Source organism: Phalacrocorax aristotelis, chromosome 2 (assembly GCF_949628215.1).
Source record: "Phalacrocorax aristotelis chromosome 2, bGulAri2.1, whole genome shotgun sequence".
Taxonomy (NCBI): Eukaryota; Metazoa; Chordata; class Aves; order Suliformes; family Phalacrocoracidae; genus Phalacrocorax; species Phalacrocorax aristotelis.
The window spans coordinates 11,720,205-11,740,866 of record NC_134277.1 but is presented as its reverse complement, the minus strand read 5'-3'; the positions used below and the strand labels follow the sequence as shown (position 1 = coordinate 11,740,866).

The 20,662-nt window shown below is 38.0% G+C and overlaps 1 protein-coding gene across 7 annotated transcripts in view; it reads right to left on the bottom strand.

Annotated features, from left to right (window-relative positions):
- ZMYND11 (zinc finger MYND-type containing 11) overlaps positions 1 to 20,662 on the bottom strand; it is a 106,934-nt gene that overhangs the window by 60,364 nt on the left and 25,908 nt on the right. For 5 of the 7 annotated variants that reach the window (XM_075082390.1, XM_075082395.1, XM_075082393.1 and 2 more), the window contains exon 2: positions 617 to 751. In XM_075082390.1, coding sequence (XP_074938491.1) covers positions 617 to 732 — 116 coding nt within the window. In that variant the 5' untranslated portion in view covers positions 733 to 751. Of the gene's footprint in view, positions 1 to 616; positions 752 to 19,550; positions 19,628 to 20,662 lie in introns of all 7 variants that reach the window. The other 2 variants (XM_075082391.1, XM_075082394.1) reach the window with 1 other exon arrangement.

Genomic DNA, 20,662 nt, shown 5'->3' with positions numbered 1-20,662 from the left:
TCCACAGAACAGAGAGTATATATTTCTCTGTGTATACAGCACCTAATACATTTTGAATAATATTTTAATAGTAACAATAGTACTAGGCATAGGTGTTAATCATCTCGTGTCTTCTTTAACAGCATCCTATGCCCATCTCAGCAAATATGGCTTATTTATTTGAGCAACCTAACACTTCAGGTTTATCTTTGCCTTCTGGAAGAAGAGTTCTCCACTGGCCTATCACAGTTTCCTAAAGAATTAGATTATTTATAGATTTTATTGCCCTCTTCTCCTTAACTGTTATATCTACTTCTTGTATTTTGACCAAGCTACCAAGTGAGTACAGCTCTGACATGTTAAACTCAGTTCAGGTACTATAAATATATTGCATATTTCCTAAAGATGCTTATACAAAACAGACAGAGGGTGAATAACATTTCAATTCAACAGATTAAACCTCACTTTAGGATCTTTAGGTGCTCAGTTCTGTAAGTTTATTTTTTATAATTAGTAACACAGAAGTGCACATAACTGTTTCACAGTCTCTCATAATGTTTATTGTCTCTGTTTCCCATGGCTTTTAACAGCATCAACCTTCCCCCTCATCAAGACTTTTTTGGAATGGATCACTTACTTTGTAATACGGTCAATGTTAGCAATTTGCTTCTGGTTCCGGATTATTTCTATAGCTGCCCAAAGATGCTGGATAGCCTTTGTATCTGCCTGTCGTCTCTTCGTTAAGCGTGCCATGACCTGTTTACTTGGTCAGCTGCAGCCGATAAATAAAAAAAAATACACCAAAAAGTTAATAATGAATTATGAAATGGATTGCATGATGATCATATTGCAATAAATATCATTACAAGGAAAATTTTGTTCACCTATAGCAATTTAATTTGTATATAGCAGCATGTTTTCTATGCTTAAAGAACAGTAAAAAGCAAAACAGTGTAGTTTACAAGAACCCCTTTCACATTACATAATCTATAGAGAAGACAAAAAGTGAGCAGTAAAAATTATCAAATCAATAGCAAATGGCCTAACTTATCAAACTGGTTATGAAAAGTCACTTAGTTCACATCTCAGTTCCCTAAAATTTGGTAAAAAGCAGAAACTACCCTAACCTTAAACTTCCACAGCCTCCTGCATTGCCCAAAACCCTTAAAAAGGGCAAGTGGTGCTTGACTACATAACATGGTGTAAGCATGAACTGTGACACACAGAAAAACCTGAGCCCACAGTTTAGTATACAATATAGTTCTCAGAGTATTACTTTCATATTTTCATCACTTACAACTATTCAAAAAAATCCATTCTATGAGAGAAATAGGAAGTATATTTCCATGGATGATAAATATTTTAAAAAATATTTTGTAGCAATTCCACTTTCTGTAACATGCTAAAACCCAACATGATCAAAGTGCTTCTGATGGCATTTACCTATCTAACCAACCCTGAACTGGAACGTAATGAGCATCTGGCTTTGTTTACAAATTTTCCAAAAGCTCAAGGCAATGAGTACAGATAAGCCATAAATCGCCTACAGCTCTACTACAGGCACAGAATCCCTTTTTAAAAGCTTAATGATGCATTTTGATCACTAAATAACTTCCAGTGCCACCACTTTCTCAATGAAAAAAAATGACTGATTTATGACTGCTACCAAGGTCTATAATTTATTTTAGAGCTCTGTCCTCAAAATGAACTCTGTGGTATGCACGCGGATACTTGCAGCTAGCAGAATATTAACTTCAGTAACCCAAAATAATATAAAAAATGCTAAAGCGTTACACCATCTGTGCAATGTTAAAGATGGGAATTTAAGTATTAAAAGTGTTCCTCCTCTCAAATTCAGAAAAATTAAACAGATTCGAGTATTCCATCAGATCCAGCAACATAATTTTCAAGTCCATGGGACCTACAGGTACTTGTCAGAGGGCTGTCAAGTTTCAGATGCAATATTAGCTCAGCAATGCTCACTCACTCTACAGGTGTAATGAAAAGAATTGCAACATTTTATTATTAAGGAGAAGAAATGATTTAACACCATTATAATTAACATTATGTAACCCATTTAAAAAAAAAATGAAAAAAAAAGATTATGTGAAGTGATATGAGCACATCCAGGTGCATGAGGCAGCTCTGGCTGCTGGCGATAGCAGGGAACAGCAGAACAGATCGGCACTCACGGAGACATGGTGCGGTCACACATCGACCCTGCATTTCTGCTTTAGAAATCTCTTCCCACTGGGATTTAAAGCAAGGGCAACTGGATGGATCTCCCAGAAAAGAAAGGCCAAGAATACATTTTTGAGGGAAGGATAAGAGAGAATATGACAGACATATAGCTAAGAGTGACGGGCAGTCGATAGCATTGCCTAAGAATGATTCAAAGACAGCCTCTGTTGGGAATAGTGGGAAAAGACACTGCATCCCTGTGAGCTCCTCTGCATTCATTTCACAGAACATGAGGCCATTACAAGTGAAAAAAACCCTCCCAATTTGCAAGGGAAACATATGATTATTTGTAGAATTTCATTCTTAAGGAAAACAGATTTGTAAAATACAAAAAAAGGTTAGACACTAACACAAAAAAGGACAACCTTTACAGGCCAATTATCTTAGCATAAAACTCCTTTCCTAACTCAGAACAGACTAGAAGTGAAGTAATTCTTTCTATTCTAGCTCTCTACAAACTATCTGCTTTAAAAACTGTTAGCTGATATTGCAGTCAACAGGCCAGACACAGAGCCTCTTACGCAGTATCATGCCCAAGCGTGACGATCAAGGAGGAAATGCTCATCCTTCTCGACCCTGATATCAGTGTGAGACAACAGACCCGTTCTCAGTTTATTTTGTAATAAATGAAGTGGGTCCTGTTATCCCAATTACTTTAAAAATAACCGTTATTTTGGGCAGCCTGGCATATGGCTGCCCGTGAGAGAGCCATGCTCAGTGTGCCCAGCAGAGGGGAAGGAGGCGGTTTCTCTCACCCTGCTGTGACACCCGGGCCTGAGGGCCCCAGCACAGGACAGGGCCTCAGGGGACCCATCTGCTGCCTCAGCATGGCCCCACGTCCCCACTGTGCAGCCAAAGGAAAGGCTAAGGAATTCCCTCTTGTGTCTCCCGGGTGGAAGAAGAAGCCCACATCCGAGACAGGGAGTGGGAGAGTGAAGGACAGCTGTAATTATGGGTTCCTGAAGCCCTGTGTTTGCAGAGCTGCACCCAAGATGGCTGCCAGCAGTCAGAGGAAGGTCTCTCCCTGCAAAGGCCCTACAGGCTCCCCATTTCCTTTGCAGTGCACTTTTGGAACAAATTTCCCAACTGCGCCCCTGCCCCATCTTTATCACACTTTGTTGGCCTGGAACATGCGAACGCTACAGCCGGTGCCATGGCTAACTCCAACCCACAGTACAGGCATGCTCCTCCCAGGCCCCAGCTGCTACAAGGAGGTCACTCTATGGGACCAGACTGCACCTGGTCTGAAGTAAACCCCCCAAAATGCAGCTGGTGAGGACGCCTGCCCGAACTGCTCCCTCCTGGCTGGCTGGTCCCCTGCTCCCCACTGCTCCCCACTACTGCTTCCTCCCTTGTTTGTCTAGAAATAAAAGCAGTAAGAATTCTGATGTGTGGGACACAGCAATCAGAAAGTATTCTGGTTTGGGGGTTTTTGTTTTGGTTTGGTTTTTTTTTATGATAGAGTAATTTTAGCAGGTGTTCTGCCTTCAAAGAATATAAGTTTCATTTTTATAGCTTTCGTTTACTATTTAAGGCCACTTTTGTTAAACTCAAGACTTGACACTCCCCTATTGAAATAGCAGTTTTAAACACCACACTTCCAAAAATGTAAAAGTAAGATTTTTTTTTTTCCCAAAAGGCCCAGACCACTTTAGCATTATTTTCATCTTTTAACTGTGTGGTGTAGAAGAAATATAGAGCCTTTTTGCTTTAATGAAAAAGATTAAAAGATTGTGGCATATTTCTTGCTGTTCATTGCAGTTACTCTTCCTCCATAGTAAAACTAGCCACAACAGTCTACTCCCTGCATTCCTGCAAAAATAAAAGCAGTGTTCTATATTAGTGTAAAATCTTAAAGATAACTTGTATCAGACTGTTAATAGTTCATAAAATGCTTTGGAGTGCTACTGCCAAGCAACAGAAAATGCTCCCAGTGCTTCAACATGTACAACTTACTCATGCAAATAACAGTTTAAAGTTTAATGGGAGACATATTAGATTCGCAAATCTATATTTATCACTCCTGATTACTTGCTTATGTGTGGGTGCACACACACGCGCGCGTAAGAGAACAAGCATAAACATCCAGTATGTGTGAGTATGTGTAAGAATCTATGGCTTAGAGGTTAAATACTGAAAGAGGCTGATTCATCCATGCATTATTTTAAAGAAGGTAGAACTCCAGAGACTCTTTAAGACCACAATACTGAAATGTACATTTACGTATAAATGCTTGAAGATGTTTCTCATCCCCCTCTTTCATTATAGCATTCATTTCAATACCCTGGAAAGAAAAACTAAAAGCTGAAGTCAACATTAATTTCCCACTTGTGATTTGCCATCCATCATGCTTGTTTAGCTATGGTATCCCCTGTCCACATAAAATTATTTGTTTCATGCCATTTCTGCCATGTTCAGCCAGGAAGTTTATGGTAGGATGCACCTTATTGGAGAAAGGTTGGCAAACAAAAGATGGCTAAAAATCTAAGAATTTATATCAGCAGTCTGTGTCTTAGGTTTTGTAGACATCCATGGGACCTGCAGAATATAAGAAGAATTCTCCTAAGAAAGGAATTTTTGTGTGGCTGATGTGCCAGCTCACACACTCCCATCTCATGCTCATTTGCATGCGCCCAAAGCAAATCATTTACCTTCTCAATTTGCAACTCTCTAACTGTTCCTCAGTGCTGAGTAAAGTGTTACCATATTTTATATTTTAAATCCCTCTTGAATGTCCTCTGTACAACATTTTGAAAAGTACACAACTTTCCTCAAGAGCTAAATCTTACCCACATTTCTTACATAGGCTAAACAGACTGCGCTTTATCTTGTGAACACACCCAGCATAGCTTATCTTCTCAAAACCCATAGCAAAGTTTGTGGTGGTGATGTTACAGCAGTGGCAAACCAGACATACTGTCTAAACAGCAAGGCTACTAGTTGTTAGACCCACACTTGGCCAAATCAAATGCTATACAGCTCTTTGTTGCAATAGTAGTGGATATGGAAATGTGCACTGCAAGGCAAAACAAACAAAAATCACCTTGCACCCTGTCTAGGGATTTAGCCCAAGGAACCTCCTGACCTGCTGCTTGCATCCAATTTAGCAGAAACTATCAGGTACTAAGTTTAGCTAGAAACGTTCCCTACAGACAGAAACCACTGAAAGGTAGTGAAATTTTGCCACGCTTAAGCTGTTAAATACCATCGTCCAATTCTGAAAATTTAACTAATGAATTGGACTTTGCACTGAAGCAGACGGTGTTGCAGTTGGATGCTGCTGCTCTGATGGGAGCTGCTAATTAAGAGCTGACAAGTAGTAGCTTGTTAAATCTCATGTTTATACTTCACTGTAAGTGAGGCTACCTGTAGCGCTTGTCCCTTTCAGTGCAAAGTCAAACAGGTTAAACTTCATCCCTGCTATTAGCGACCATTTGGCTAAGATTTGGTATGCAGTTAATTGCAATGGAAAGACAGTTAAAGAAGTCGATCCTTGCCACTGTTCAGCTGCTAGTTTCTGCCTTTCAGGCCCACATCCCTGGAGCTTGCTATTACTTCTTCCACACTACACGGTGAAAAGATTTCAGGCTCAACAGGAAGAAGCGGCTAGGCTCAGTCCTAGTTTTTGTGGCTTTCATGCTGTGAGACTGGCTGAGTTTGGGTGGTTAGGAAACTTGGCCACAGACTTAGCTCCATATTTATATGCACATTATAATATGGGCTCCAGCATTTCTTAAAGTGTAACTTTTTATAGTAAGCATAAAAATGTATATGTATCAGCAGTTAAAGTAGTTCCAAATGTTTAGTGCTTTGTTCTTGTATTAAATAGGAGTTTCCTATTAAAATCCAGATTACAAATTTGTGAGTTGATGTAGAATTTGGGTTCCTGGACTTTATACAGGTCTTTGTTGTACTCTGAAGTTCTGCAACTTTATAGTTCAAAATTTCAACTGCTTTTAAAATGTGTATTTCATCACCAGTTTTGTGGGAGGGTAAACTCTTCAGTCTTCCCGTCCTAGAACAACTGAGAGGAAAGGTGACAACTACCCTATTTTTACACATGGAAGGTGCACATGACAATGTTTTGACTGACGTCATGCATGGGGGGAAAAACAAGAGAAAGATTAACTTCAGGTCTACCTTCCAGATCTAGTGATCCAAAAGTGTGGGGAGTAGCTGCTAGGGTGAGGACAAAGCTTTTGGCAAGAGAAATCTTGGTTTTGCTTACCATTCACTTGTCTTTCTGAGAGTACAATAATTAGCTGAGCACCTGCTAGCAGGACACCCTCTTTTGCAAGAGTGCAGGCTATCAGAAATGCAGATTTTGCATACAAAATAATTTTCAAATGTTTAAGAATCAGCAAGTGTTTTGATGTCATTAGATATTTATTCTGGACTTAATCCCAATCCACTAAAATCAACAAATGCCTTTCTGCTGACTTTCCAGGGTTTTGCAGTAAACTTTCAACTGCTGACTGCTATTCCACATCCTCACAATGAAAAACTTGGGGAGGTGTTTAATGATGCTAGGGAAGCTGAAAAATGTAACAAAGGCTTGTGGCTGAGAGAGGCAAAAATTCTTTGTTAATTAAACTAAACTCAGAAAGTTAGATTATAAATTAATAAAAGTTACAGAATTCTTCAGTACGCCTTTTTGTATTATGAGATTAGTTCATGCTGTAATGCTGTCATTTTGGAAGTTATTGTACTACAGAAGATTTCTGGATGTTGAATGTGTTTTATTACTAATGAAAATCTTTTCATTTCACTGTTAGATTAAGGTGCACACAGTCCATTCAAAAGATGTTTATTAGCATAGTTATCCTAAATATTTCACATGTGCAAGTGAAATAATTGTGCTGTTATGCACAATCCCACCTTTTGCATTTCCTAATTGCTTGGTTTGTAACCTTGACGTCACACACCTTTTTGAGTGAGGTTTTGCATAGCTCCATAAAGTGCAGTTCAGATAGAAAACAGGACTATGTTAATACAAAACTGTAGCGTTCTGCTTCTTTCTCTCTACAATTCAACTTTTTTTCCCAACTTTAGTACGCAGAATACAAGAAAGCTTTTGCTATTACCTTGTGCTGTTCCAAGATGGCAGTGAGCCATTGTAGAAATCAGAGCCAAGGACAGTACAAAATTAAAGGCCCCGAGAACACTTTTACTACACATATATGTAAGCTCTATTTGAATCCCTGATATTGCATTTACTTCATTTGTATAGTGTTTAATCCAAAATGATTAAGTAAGTGTCCTTCACTAAGGATAAGGCATATGATACTTGAATTTTAAGCACAGGCATTCTGAATCATCAGTGTACAAACAGAACTCTCTTTTTCCTTTGAAACCAAACCTGGACTTTCTTGTTTAATTAACTCACCCTGCTAGAGAGAACTTGACACAAATGTTGAGGCACCATCGCAAAAAAGAATTTCTAAGAAAGTGTAAGTGTAAGTCAGTGTAAATGGAGAATAACAAAACCTGAGATGAAGCATCAACAACAGCTGCTGAGAAAGAAAAACAGCCATACACCCCAAACAAAGGCTGTTGAAGTGGTTTTGTTTGCTACCTAATACAAACATATGTACAGGGCTAAAATGTAATCCTGTGTTTTGCTGCCCCTGCAGCCAACCCCAGTGTGGAATTTCACAGACAATAGCAAATGCCGTCCTAAAAATTGGAAGGAAACTATCCTTTGTTCCCATCTGGCAGAAATCACTGAATAAAATTTTATCTAGTAAAGTAAGTTTGGAGAAGAGGAGAACACAATTGCCAAAGAAAGTAATATAGTTGAAAGGGCTGAAAGCAAAGAGCCAAATCTGTTACTAGCAATGTAGCCATACCAACTTCTTTCAGTTGATTACCTTTTTTTTTTTGGTAATGGTCATCACGTTTCACTCCAGGTAATGTGCATAGGTAAGCTGAAGCACATGATATATTTTCTACTAAAGATTTGTCTCAATGCAATTTTTTCCTGTGTTCCATATTCATCATTCATCTTTTAAATAGGTATTAAATACATGGAGAATATTTATTTTTGTATAGCTAGTAACAAGATTAACAGTTACATAGGAATATCAAGAACCACAGGAGTTTTTTTGTTTACATAAGAAAATACCACTACTAAAAATGCAAACTTCTGAATGAACGTAATTTAAATTTAAAAAATTAGTGTTGTTTGGCTAAGCTTAGTTAATGAAATTAAGCTATGCTAAATAAAGAGTTTCCACAATGGAGATTGCACTAGTATAAATTGCTTTAAAAAAATACAGTTCTTGTGACGCAACTTTCCATGAAGATAAGCTTTAGCTGCCATAGTAACAAAGCCCCTTACTTCCAGGATGATGATACAGTAGTATTAAACAGCCTTTAAGTTGTTCAGTTCCAGAAGGCTACTCATCTTTGTACGAAGAAATTTTCTATACAAAAGACAGTCCAACTTGACTAACTTCAACATCACTAAATAATAGATGGATCATACGAGGTGCAGATCATCCCACACACTTCTTGTCCCCTATCATGGCTGTCAAAAAACAAGTTGTCTTCAGATTTGTTTATTTGGGGAGTCATCAAAAATAACACTTGCACCCAAATTACTATCAGCGTCGCTCTGCATCCCCGGAATGAATGCACAGATGCACGGACACACAACCAAGTTACACACACACGCCTTGATATAAGAGGCTTGAACTAACACGTTTTACCTTCCATTTGCCACAGACTAAGAGCATGAAGAGAGACAGTTACAGCAGATTAAGTGACACGTGGAGACAGCTTCGTGTTCTGAACCCATGCTGCATGCTAATACGGGCTTTCTGTGGTTTCACTACACCCACTACCAAATTCCATATTTTCCAAAGCAGCCTAAAGCTAAACCACAGAAAGATGCTTGAGGAGAATTCAGGGAAGGAGTTAATGCCTAATGAGCAATCTGAGCTATTTCCCCATGTAGACAAGCACTTCACAAATAGATGCTTCCTGTCCACTCGCTTGGCTGTAGTGAGCAGAGATGATTAACGCAGCTATGCATCCTGACAGGCTCCAACGCTCACTTGGTTGTAAAAAGGGAGAAAACCATGGCCAAAAAGGCTGATGGTGAGGGCTGGAATGATAAATAGATGCCACTTTAGTTCTGCAACTCTCTCTAATAAAAGTGAGAGGTGGAAGACATCTTAGCAAATGCTAAGAAATGTAAATGAGAAGAGTATCTCGTTCTCCAAAAGCAGGCTTTTGATCATCATCTTCCTGTCTGTTCTGGAGGCTAAGGAGCTTGGTTATTCTGTAAGCCTCAGCTAAACCAATGCAATACAAATAAATAAGGTATGATGACATAAATAAATAAATAAATATTTTTTCATGGTATGTTAGCAGGGAATGTAATTCACACAAAGTCAGTTTTGCACTAAACAATAAACTTTGACTTTCCAGGTCAAAGAATTAGGAATGTATAGAAAAGAGTTAAATCATGAAAAAATCTAAATTCATTGCAGATCATGTATGCGATGTGGTAAAATAAGGAGTTGATGTTGACTTTTTGCAGTGTAACGTGAGATTCCAAATTGCTGTTTTTTCTTCTCTTTCTCTGAACTGCACGCAACTGACAGTATCTTTAAAGTACAAATTGTGATTCTGCTGTTAGCAACAGGACTTAAACCTTAGATGTTCGTAAAAACTATTCCTCCACCAGGCTGCATTTTTATTGACGCAAGGCAGCTGAATCAATTTTTCTTGCTCCTTAACAAAAACGAAGACTGCCTGAACTTGTTTCTTTCAAAGCTATTCTCTTTGGCCTCTCCCTCTTCATAAATAAAAGCACAACTACACAACTTCTAAAACTGCTCAGATATTGAATTATTTGAAAGTCAGTGTGTTATGCAGGCACAACTGCTTTCCTCCAGAAGTCAGGCCACGAGCAGCATTAGCCCAGAGGAGACTTTCTCTTGTCAACAGTCATCTCAGGGAAAGCTGAGACTATATAAAGAAAATTAGTGCAATTCTGAACCAACTAAGGTTTCCAAACCGAAGCGCCTTCAAGCCCAAAATGCCTGGGCTCACCGTTGGAAACCTTCAGAAATATGCTCAGAACTTAGAGAGTTAAAATACATTGATCTGTAATGCAGTAAGATGAGCCAAAGATAAACACTGCCAAAGCTTACAGGCTTTTACAGCATTAATCAAAAGAAACTTTAAGGCAGGGAGAGGATCAAATTCTAAAATCTGAGCTTTAGATTCTGCTTCTGAAATTCAAGGTGAATGTCAGAAATAATGGACCTAAAAGTTTCATACAATGCTCCCCCAGCTGTGGGACAGTTCATCAAAACAAGAGCAACAGAAAGAATAATATGCTGTAAAACTGGAAGCTTTTCCCCACATCCTCACCTCGCTTGGTTTTCTTCTCTGTTTTTTAGGGAGTGTATTTCCCATGTTGGGAATTGACATCTGGCTTGAAAGTACACTCTGAAGTATATCTGGAGCCTATGCTTTCTCCTCCACAGGCAGTATCCAAACTCACTAATTATATGCATTCCAATAAAGCTTTCCTCTCATCCTGCCCCAAACCAAGTCTATCATCACTACTTAGTGAAGCCTTAATCCCTATCCATTTCAAAGGTCCACTTTGATTTTTTTTCCATTGACATTTCAAATCTTTTTTATACCTCAAAAGCAGGTAATTTATTTTGTTTGCACTTTCTTCATTCAGATTGCCTTCAGCTCTCCCCCCAAAACGTTCATGTCTGGACAAAGACGAAGCTTGCCTGGAGGACAATTTACAGACATGTGAGAACAGCAGTCTTCATGAAAACCAATGTAGAGTGATAAGCAACTGCAATCATAACTAAACAAATCCTTATGTGGAAAACAGCTGAGTATAATCGTGGCCCTTTTCTCTTTATCTCTCCTGCAAAAGTTGATAAATCAAAAGTGGGAAAATTATAAAAAGTAAATTTCAAAAACTACAATCTTTATAAAGAGAAAATTTTAAAGCCAAAACATTATTAAAAGAAATAAAGATCTTCCAAAGAAACTGGTCAGGTGATGAAAATATGTTGCCATTACTTCAGATAACACCAGTTTCTCAGCAAACCTGGTAGCAGCTGACATCAAGAAAACTTTGCCCTACCATTGCAGGTTAGCATTTCCTTCCTATAAGTTGTCTGAAAGAGACAGGAGTGAGGACAGGAGGAATATATGACTTAATTTGCTCACTAGCTCTTGGTGTGGCTGATGGTGTGGGGGAGGTTGGCAAATGGGCTTTTCTGGCATAGACTTTTTTTTTCCTAATACTATACATGCTATCATGGATTGCAGTCTCAAGTTTGTTGAGCTGTTTCTTTCAAAGATCTTGGTGGGACCTCCAGTGTGATCTCTTTTGATAAATTTTCTATTATCTGTGACTTTCAGATGCTTCCAACTCTTATTTCTTCTCATCTTCTCTCACCTGAATCCAACTTACAACATGTTTTTATTTTTTAATGTAGAGAATTCTTCTCAAGGCTTTTCCAGGATTAGTTATGGGTGAACTAAATGATGCCCTTTTTTGATACTGAAAATCCATTTCACATCAGCATGATTCTTGCATTTTATATGCATTTTATGTATTACTTCTATGGGAAACTTATTACGTTGACCAATGGTTCACTATTATATTCATATGCACATCCATGGCATATGCTAGAGCGTCAGGTCAGAGAGACGAAAGAGCTCTCTGCAGCTCTGTGAGATTACAGTACTTCTCACTTGCAAAATTATATTCTGCCTCTTCTATGGCAGGTGCATCTGAAACCTATTTCTTCAAGCACTGATGATGGTGGTGGTGATAACATAGAGCAGATTACAAAGGTCCTTTAGGGAGGAGATGACTTCCTGAAAACTCAAGAGGTCTTCCTGCTGTACCATTATCTAGGACTGAGGTTTATTAAAGGCAATAGGACCATACTGTTCTCTTCTCAGCCATTTCCTTCAGACACAGAAACACAGGATTAATAATTTTGTCAGCAGAAGCCGGACTTCATTTTTCAGATTATTTCAGTTATTCCACTGCCAATATTTGGCTGTTTTTGTTTTTTTTTTTTTATTTTACTCCTTTAACCTGAATGTGGATGAATGAGCCAGAGCTCTGACACTGAGACTTAGCCCTACAGGGTGAGGGAAATTCATGGAAGTGCGGGACACAACTGAATAGTGTGACATCCCTGTGGCTACCAACAGAAATTAAAGCCCAGCAAAATTAACCAATCCTACCATCAACCTAACATAAATTTCAGAAAATGTCATTCACAAAATACAGCTTTCTACTGTGATTTCTGCGAAAATCTCTTCTGCTTAACCCAGGAAAATGAACTGTGAGAGTATCATAACATTATGGTGTTATAACAAAGGGCAACCCTGTTGACTTGAAGCTTGGACTTGCAACATAATATTCTGCAGGAAACAGAGGAAAAAAAAAATGCTAGAGTTCTGGCAGTCTTTCCAATCAATATCTTATTTTGGCATGTGGTGTTCTTTCAACCTAGGCAGAAGACCTGGATTCCACTCTGCTGCTGAAGCACCGGCCTGGGACAACTTCAGTTGTGATGCCTAATGCTGAATGAGGTGTTTAACTTGGGCTACTTCACCAAGCACTAGAAACCACCTGAAGCATAGTAGCACTTCATCACCCTCTTAAGCTGCTCCTGGTCCTACAGAACTAAACCCAAAGTGGAAACGGAGAGGTTAATTTGTTCATGACAGTGTTTTTGAAGCTGGGTTACAAGATTGCTCCATTTCAGACAGCTACTCCTTAGGAAAGTGGTTAGTTTTTCGCAGGGGTGTAACTTTTACTCTCACATAAATAAAATCCATTAATTACAAAAACCAAGTCGAAATTTGGGAAGACATCATAACAGTAGTGATTTCCTTACAGGCTTACATACATATTTCTTTTTCATACACTTACCTGCTAAAGTTAATTCTAAAACAGTTTAGAGTGTGCTCAGCCCCTATTTCTATTTCACTTGTTCACGCCTGTTTCATAAAGGTTTAACTTAATTTTTCACTCTGCTTTCTTGAGCAAGTCATGACATAAAGGGAGACTGAGAGCTTCTTTTACTTCAAGGAGCAAGGTTTCTTTGTTTCAGTGATGCCAAGGCCCCAGTGGGTGCCCACAGTCAAAGTGATGAACACCTTGCTCTACCCTATACCATGAAACCTGAGATGTTTTTCACTGTTTTCACCTCCATTAACAGAAACAGAATGTGTCTGTTGAAGTGATGACATATACTGAATTGGTAATTTTAAAGCAAAGAAAGATCATAGTATTGTTTTTAGCCATTTCACATCTATTCTTCCAGTGCTGATTCTGACTCTTACCACCTTCTTTCTGTTGAAGATAGTCTGCTATTTTCTTTTCAGACATGAGATTTCCTACCAACACCAGTTGTGAGTTTACAGTCTTTGCTGAGCTCCAACAACACTAAAAGCTCCTTTTGGGGAGACTTTTCAGGCAGTGTTAGTCCGAGGCTGCAGCCACAGTGGTCACCTGCAGTTCAAAGCACTATTTAAAACTGACCACAAGAAATCTTACTCCCCAGTCTAGCAGCATGGTTGCTAAACGAGACACTAGCCTGCCTTCGTTAGGGTTCATGCTCTTTCTGCAGCCTTCAAGCATAACTGTTTCGGTGTGCTAAAGAAGATGCTAACATGTCAGTCTCTGGATTGCAGCTTCTGAGTTTATGACAGATGGGAAACCAACAGAGGAGTTAACATCCTGTGAATCCACACACAGCTTATAGCCAGTAGCCATCTGGCTGGGGATCTACATAATACCACAAGAGGATGACAAAAAAAAGAAAGCAGTTACATTTGCACTTCCATTTCTCTTCCCCTCCTTTGTGCTTCCTGTTTTGAATATATTTAATAATCACATTACAAATGGTCTTTCAACTATTTCACACAGGTTAAACAACTACAGCATTTTCTTACTAGCACTTTCCACACAGAAAAAGAAATTAAGTATTAGGCAAAAAGTCCAACGCATGACAACATATAACTTTTGTTTATGGTAGGTAACAGCCAAACAGGCAGCATTTAACAAAAGCATAAGCATTTGAGGAGAGAACAGAGAATGGAAAGCACCAAGAAACCCCATTCAGCAGCGCTGCCGGTTGCTCTATAAAAACAATTCAAGGCAGAAATTGTAACACAGGGCCCCTAAAGTATAATTACTTGAGAAAAAAAGGTGGCCAACAAGTTACCTAACCTGTTCAGAGAAGAAAGCAGCTATTTACCCCCAAAATGTGCTGGGAAGGCTGAAAATCTGGTTTTCAAATGAAAAAGCACAAGCTTCATTAAAACCCCCTTTTGCACAGCAGTGCCTCCTGCTAGCTAGAGCCAGCAAACAAGGAAACATGAAAACCCTTTTTAAAGGCAAAAACCATTTTTTGCATCAACCTGCTGAAATGTTCACCTAGGCATTTTCAACCCGTAACTCTGTATTTGTTGGGGTTTTAGTCTTCTGAAAATATCAGACTTCTGATGTAAAGAAAGAGCACAGCCACTAGACCAAGAATTCTTTTCCCTGCATGCTGTGTTGCAAAAATGAGAGCATATTAAGCAACTTGAGAACAGGAAATAACACTGACAAACAAACTGATATTCTTTCCATAGCATGGTCGCTCAGAGGAGAACATTTGAAATTTCATCTCCCCAAATCAAGGAATGTTTATTCTACTTTTGGCAAGGCTGCTGAACGCTTGTGTACTCCTTGTAGTCCAACTGTTTTATGATCCTTTCAGTGAAGTAGATAGTCACACTAGGGTAGAAATGAACACTAAGCTGAACATTTTTTTAATAAAGCTCTCTCCTTGGAAAAATATTGGTTTATTAGTACCAAGATGGTTTGTGGAAACACACCAGTTTTAACTGACATGTATGTGGAAATGTATCCTCAATCCCTTCACCTCATCTGGAGTTTTGGAGACTGCAGGTGAACACTGTAGAAGCTCCAGCTATATAGCCAGTGTACTACAGCGAGTCCGTTATTTTGTTAATGTAACCTCCAGCACACGAGAGAGATTGGAAAAACTGGATTAAATGCAAACAGCTACTTCTGAGCTAATCACTCTACGGTCCCTTCACATTCGACATGATCTGGTCAGTGCAACAATTCATCTTGTTGTGAAGCAGACATCACAAATAGGTCAGCTGAATCAAGGCCTAAAATTAACCATTTCTCTCCACAGAAGATAAAGTGAGATTAGGGTGACTAGTTCATGTGGCTGGACTTAAATCACACACACTACTCAGGCCATCTTTTTTAACCAACACCTACACTTATCTAGTTTAAAGTCCTGCTTGAGACAGAATTTCTTACATCTCTAGCCACCATATTATTGGGTTTTCTGCTACTTTGCCTTTTTTGGATGAAAAATTTCATCGATATGTTTTCAGTTTCCATATGGACATCTTTGAATAAGCGAAGATATCTTATTTACCCCGTCTGTTTAAAGTCAAGAAATGCAGTTGTGTTTTTCATTGAGAAAGGCTTAAATAACTGGTTTTTTTTAAAAAAAACAAACAAACAACAACAACAACAAAAAAACCCAGAAAAAGTTCAGTTATAACCATAGCAGTTTCATTGCAATTCTAGTAAATGGCTCATTAATGGCAATGTTTAATATATATTCTAATTGTCAATGTGAATAATGTCTATTTTGACTTAATTTTTCTTGACAGATTGAGTTTTTAATTAAGAAAAAATTACAGTGTAAGACATTTTTTCATTTTTCTTGCAAGAAGCATATTTTTTATAAATGCAGCTATCTAGCCAGGAAAAATGAAGCTCCAAAAGCATAACTAGAATTTTCTTCAATGTTTTATGACAATACCTTGATGAAGTAGAAATTGAGCTAAGAAAGAAAATTCATATCCTTACTTACTTCAGGAGGCTAACTTTTGCTGACTTTGACTCCTAGGTCACAAGGCGTTCTGTTTATTTCAGGTCAGTTGTACCTTCATTTAAAATAGAACTACAAATTTTTCATCTGTTTTTATAACTTTGCGGCCTTCATCCTCACTACCATGTCACCACTGGAACCATCGCCTCACCCTCCTAGCTTTCTCAGCATTCAGCTAATCAAATTCATTTGTTTGCTCAGAGGTTGATCTCTATATGCACTGCATGCAACTACCTCCAAACAGTTTAAGAAGTGCAATAAAAAAAAAGCTGCAACTATAAGCAGTGGAAATTTTCAATACTGATCTTTCTCTCTTCAACAACTTAAAATAAATGCCTCCCTTTCTTCACAAGAATTCCTTCAATTTGACCTTGACTTTTATGGAGTTCACAGAAAGTTATAACTGGTATGTAAAATAAATATGAAAAATGTTGAAACCACAGGTACAACCTCACTTCCCAGCGAAGCTGCATGTGGAACTACATCCCATGGGCGAGGGAGCAGCCCACCAAGGAGTCACCCTGCTCCCTTCCAGGACTCCTCTATAGAGAGGGTGCTGGAAAAGCAGTTCAAAACATTTAGGATTCATCTGACACTATAATTCAAACCTTCAGCCTCAGAAGCTGTCTTTATCTCTTCCTGTGATTTATTAAGGGTTAACAGCATGTTCTCCTACCTACTAAAACATGTTACTCTTTCCTCATTCCTCCCTATAGGTTTTACTTACAAAGGAGGAACTCATGTATGATTCAACTCTGTATATACTCCTCACTGCATTTTAAACAAAATATCTTAACTTCAGTAGTTGCTATTTAGAGTAAATTTCAGATATAAAAAAAAATTAAAGCAAAAATCAGACATAAAATACCATTACATTTTCATCTCAAAAGCAATTGCCTACTTCCATGCATTCAGTTCTTATCTTACTACTGCTTATAAATTCAGGGATTTTTTACACAAACTGTAACAACTGATTTACAAAATGAAGAGTTGAATTAAATCCCAAAGTAACAAGTAAAAACTGTTCCAGTTCACTCCTATTTGATGGTGGATCAGGCAATTTTCTGATTTTGCAGCCAGCAGCACCACCACATCACCAGTTTCTTCTGTTTCAAACTATGGTGGTGTCATTCAATACAGCAGCACAGAAAAGCAGGGCAACATTCTGTGCAAATGTTTGATACAGTATGATGAAATACAGAAGACTTTATCCTATACCTAATGACTGCTAGTAGCAAGGCTTCAAAAAAATTAGACACTACAAATACCCACAATGAACCTTACTAATTGCAGAAGACTTTGCAGGTGACAGAGAGGAACGAGGTCTTTCCAGATGCTCCCAGGTAATGTACTTATGTCTTAAATCATGAGATTTGATTACCCTTCTCTAAGCATGCTTTCCTGCCACTGTTACTAGCCTTTATATCATCAAGCCCTTTTTGAAAATTGAACCACTATATTTAACTATATGACCTCCATGGTGAATTCTATAGGCTAAATGTATGCTTTCTGAAAACACAGTATCTTATAAAATTACCAGCTACTCTTAAATATCTGTTTTCTTCATCTTGTTTTATGAAGCTGTAAAAGAAGGAGAAAACAACAGAACCTGATCATTTCTCCTCTTATTTCATATTACTATATATCTCAAAATTAATTTTTTACTATTTCCTTTCTCAAAGATAATACATCCCTGTCATCTCACAGACAAGACCTGTAGCTCCTCTCTACACTATTTAGTAGACTTACACTTTATAGGAAAAATTTAAAATTTACATTTTATAGGCTGAAACTATTAACTCTCTATCTGTTCTTCAGTTCTGGGGTTCTCTCTTATGGTTGCCAACTGCAGCAAGACAGCTTCCTGATACAACACTAATCCCAACCCCTCCATTAGAACCATGGAAGAATGAAAAGGAGTTCCAGAGTTGGTTTTTCCCCCTTCAGCTCTTCTCTTTAAGAGTTATGCATTTTCTTTAGTCTTTGAAGACATCTGTGTGAAATTACCCCCACAACAGTAATCCTAACAAAACCAAGACTTAATAAAACAAAGAGAAAATGGAATTAAAACAAAATAAATAGTTTGCTTAACAGCCGAATTTACAATTCTCATAAGTTAAATTAGATAAGGCATAAACTAGATAAGCTTAACTTCAGATAAAAAAGAAAAAATGAATCCTGTAGTTTATCCTTTGAAATTAAATATCCTTTCTGACCACACCAGTCAGTCCGTCAATGCCTCTTGCTGCTTGGAGACCAACAATTCCCTCTTTTGTCTCCCACAGATATGCTTAATAAGCCCTGGTTCAGGTTTCCTAAACACTTTTCCAAAGACAAAAAAAAATGGGCTTTGGTAAACAGTTTCAGTCTCCATCTCTGAGGAGTTACACCACTGAGGAAACAAAAAACCTTAATTATGATTTATGACTGCCTTTTCAAGGTTTATGACCCAGCTTAAATATTGCCTTTTGCTAACCATCTTGGCTGGCTCTACCTAGGTTTTGGCTAGACCCATGGGCAAACCTCACCTAAAGCAGATCCTTTCCTCTTCCACTTGTCACAAGCAATGAATTATAGGCAAGGGCTGAGGCTTGCTCTTACAATCAGCTACATCTCAAAATAAAGTACAATGGACCTTAAAAAAAAATCAGTCTTGCCTGATGTCTCAAATGACAGATTGTTCTTTGTTTCTGCCTTTGCGGGTTTTAGGACTCATGTATACGGTTTTTGCTTGAGTATGATGTGTCACTTAGCAGGTGGTATTTCCCTGATATAAGAAGGTTATGAGTCTTGGACAGCTATAATAAAAACTGATCTGTAATAAAAACTTTTGCCATTTTGGAAGTATAATGAAAATGGCAAGCTCATCATGGATGCAAACATACTAGCAAAAAATGGCTTAGATAAGCAGATTTTCTTTCTTCTAAGCAACTAAAATGAAGACAAACTGAAAACAGTCCCACTGAACAGCTCCACACTGGGACACTATCAATGCAGATGTACCAGAAGAACAAGGAGAGCAGTGTTGAACAGATCACACCTGAACCCTGCGTTATTAACTCAATGTAACTCATCTCAACCTAGAGCATGGTCTAAGCTGTTCTCAACCCTTTATTCTTCAGCCCTTCCAATAAATTTGAAATGAGGAAAATGAAAAAAAAAAAACAACAAACAACCCAGGCAAGAAACCCTGAAGGCATGAAAGTAATGGAGATATTATTACAGAGCTACTTAACAATATCCACACAGGCTTGTCTGATGCGATATAGTCCAGCACTAAACAAGGACTACTGTAGGGAGGCAAGAAAAAGAAGCAATCACGACTCAAAAGCAAATTCCTATAGGAGAAGGTTAGCTTGTGAATCCCAAGGCTGGAACTATGTCACATACCATTTTTTGATATAACAGGATGCTTGAAAGAAACCCTTCAGCAGCAGGAATTCAGGGTGCGGCTGCACTTTGGTTCCCTAAAGCCAAAAGCAAATGAACTGTGATCTGAGATCTGTTCAACAGAACATTATATTAATAATTATTTTTTTAATTATGAAATCATACATAGGACAGTCCTTCCAAGCTCCAGATCAAGTTAATTTAATCTATTACAGAGGCACATAAAGTTACTCAAACATTCAATTAAAATAACCTTACAGAACTGCATTTAAATTGTATCATCATTCTGACAAAATCCAAAGCAAAACATAAAATAAAGGTCAAACTGGAGAACACTATGGAGCCAGTTAATACCCATGAAAAATGAGCACAAGAAAAACAAAACTATTCCCCAGTGAAAAATGGTAGCAGAGGATATGAGAAGGGATGTTATTCCTCTCCTTTATTGCTGCTCATCTAACAGAAGAAAAGCCAGAGAAAAGGAACTTCAACATTTGTAATGGGGAAAGAAAAAGACAACTCTGCCTTACCTCATAACAAGGAAAGAAAGAGTTAGAAAACAAGAAGGTGCACGACCAAAACAGGACCTCACTGCTTGCACATCTCTCTCTCCAGCCCTAGGACACAAAAAGCCTGCTACAGGTGATTTTTTTTTTTTTTAGTTTGTTTGACAGTTTCTTACACGGAAATCGCTTTGTAATTGACTTAAGGCAAGGATTCCTTCTTAAAAACAACCAGAAAAAATCTTAATGCTTTGGTAATCTCTCTCTTAATCCTCTCTATACATATCACTGGAAAAGACTTCAAAACCTGATTAATCCAAAGATAATTACACTCAACTGTTCTCCAAAGAAGAATAATATTGTATTGGAACTCAGCTAATACGCAACTTCTTCCTTAAAGAAATAATTACTTAACTATTTTTTCAAAATGCTTTCAGATGCATATATTGATAATATAAGTTAATTAATTTCACTGAAAAATCTCTAGTAGGTTAATTTCAAAAGAGTTTTTCTTAATTTTATAGTTTCTGCACACATTTGAGGTGAGTCCAAGAATCTACCAATGTATTTAATGATTTCTAAAGTAGAAATGTTTAGATAGCATGCCTG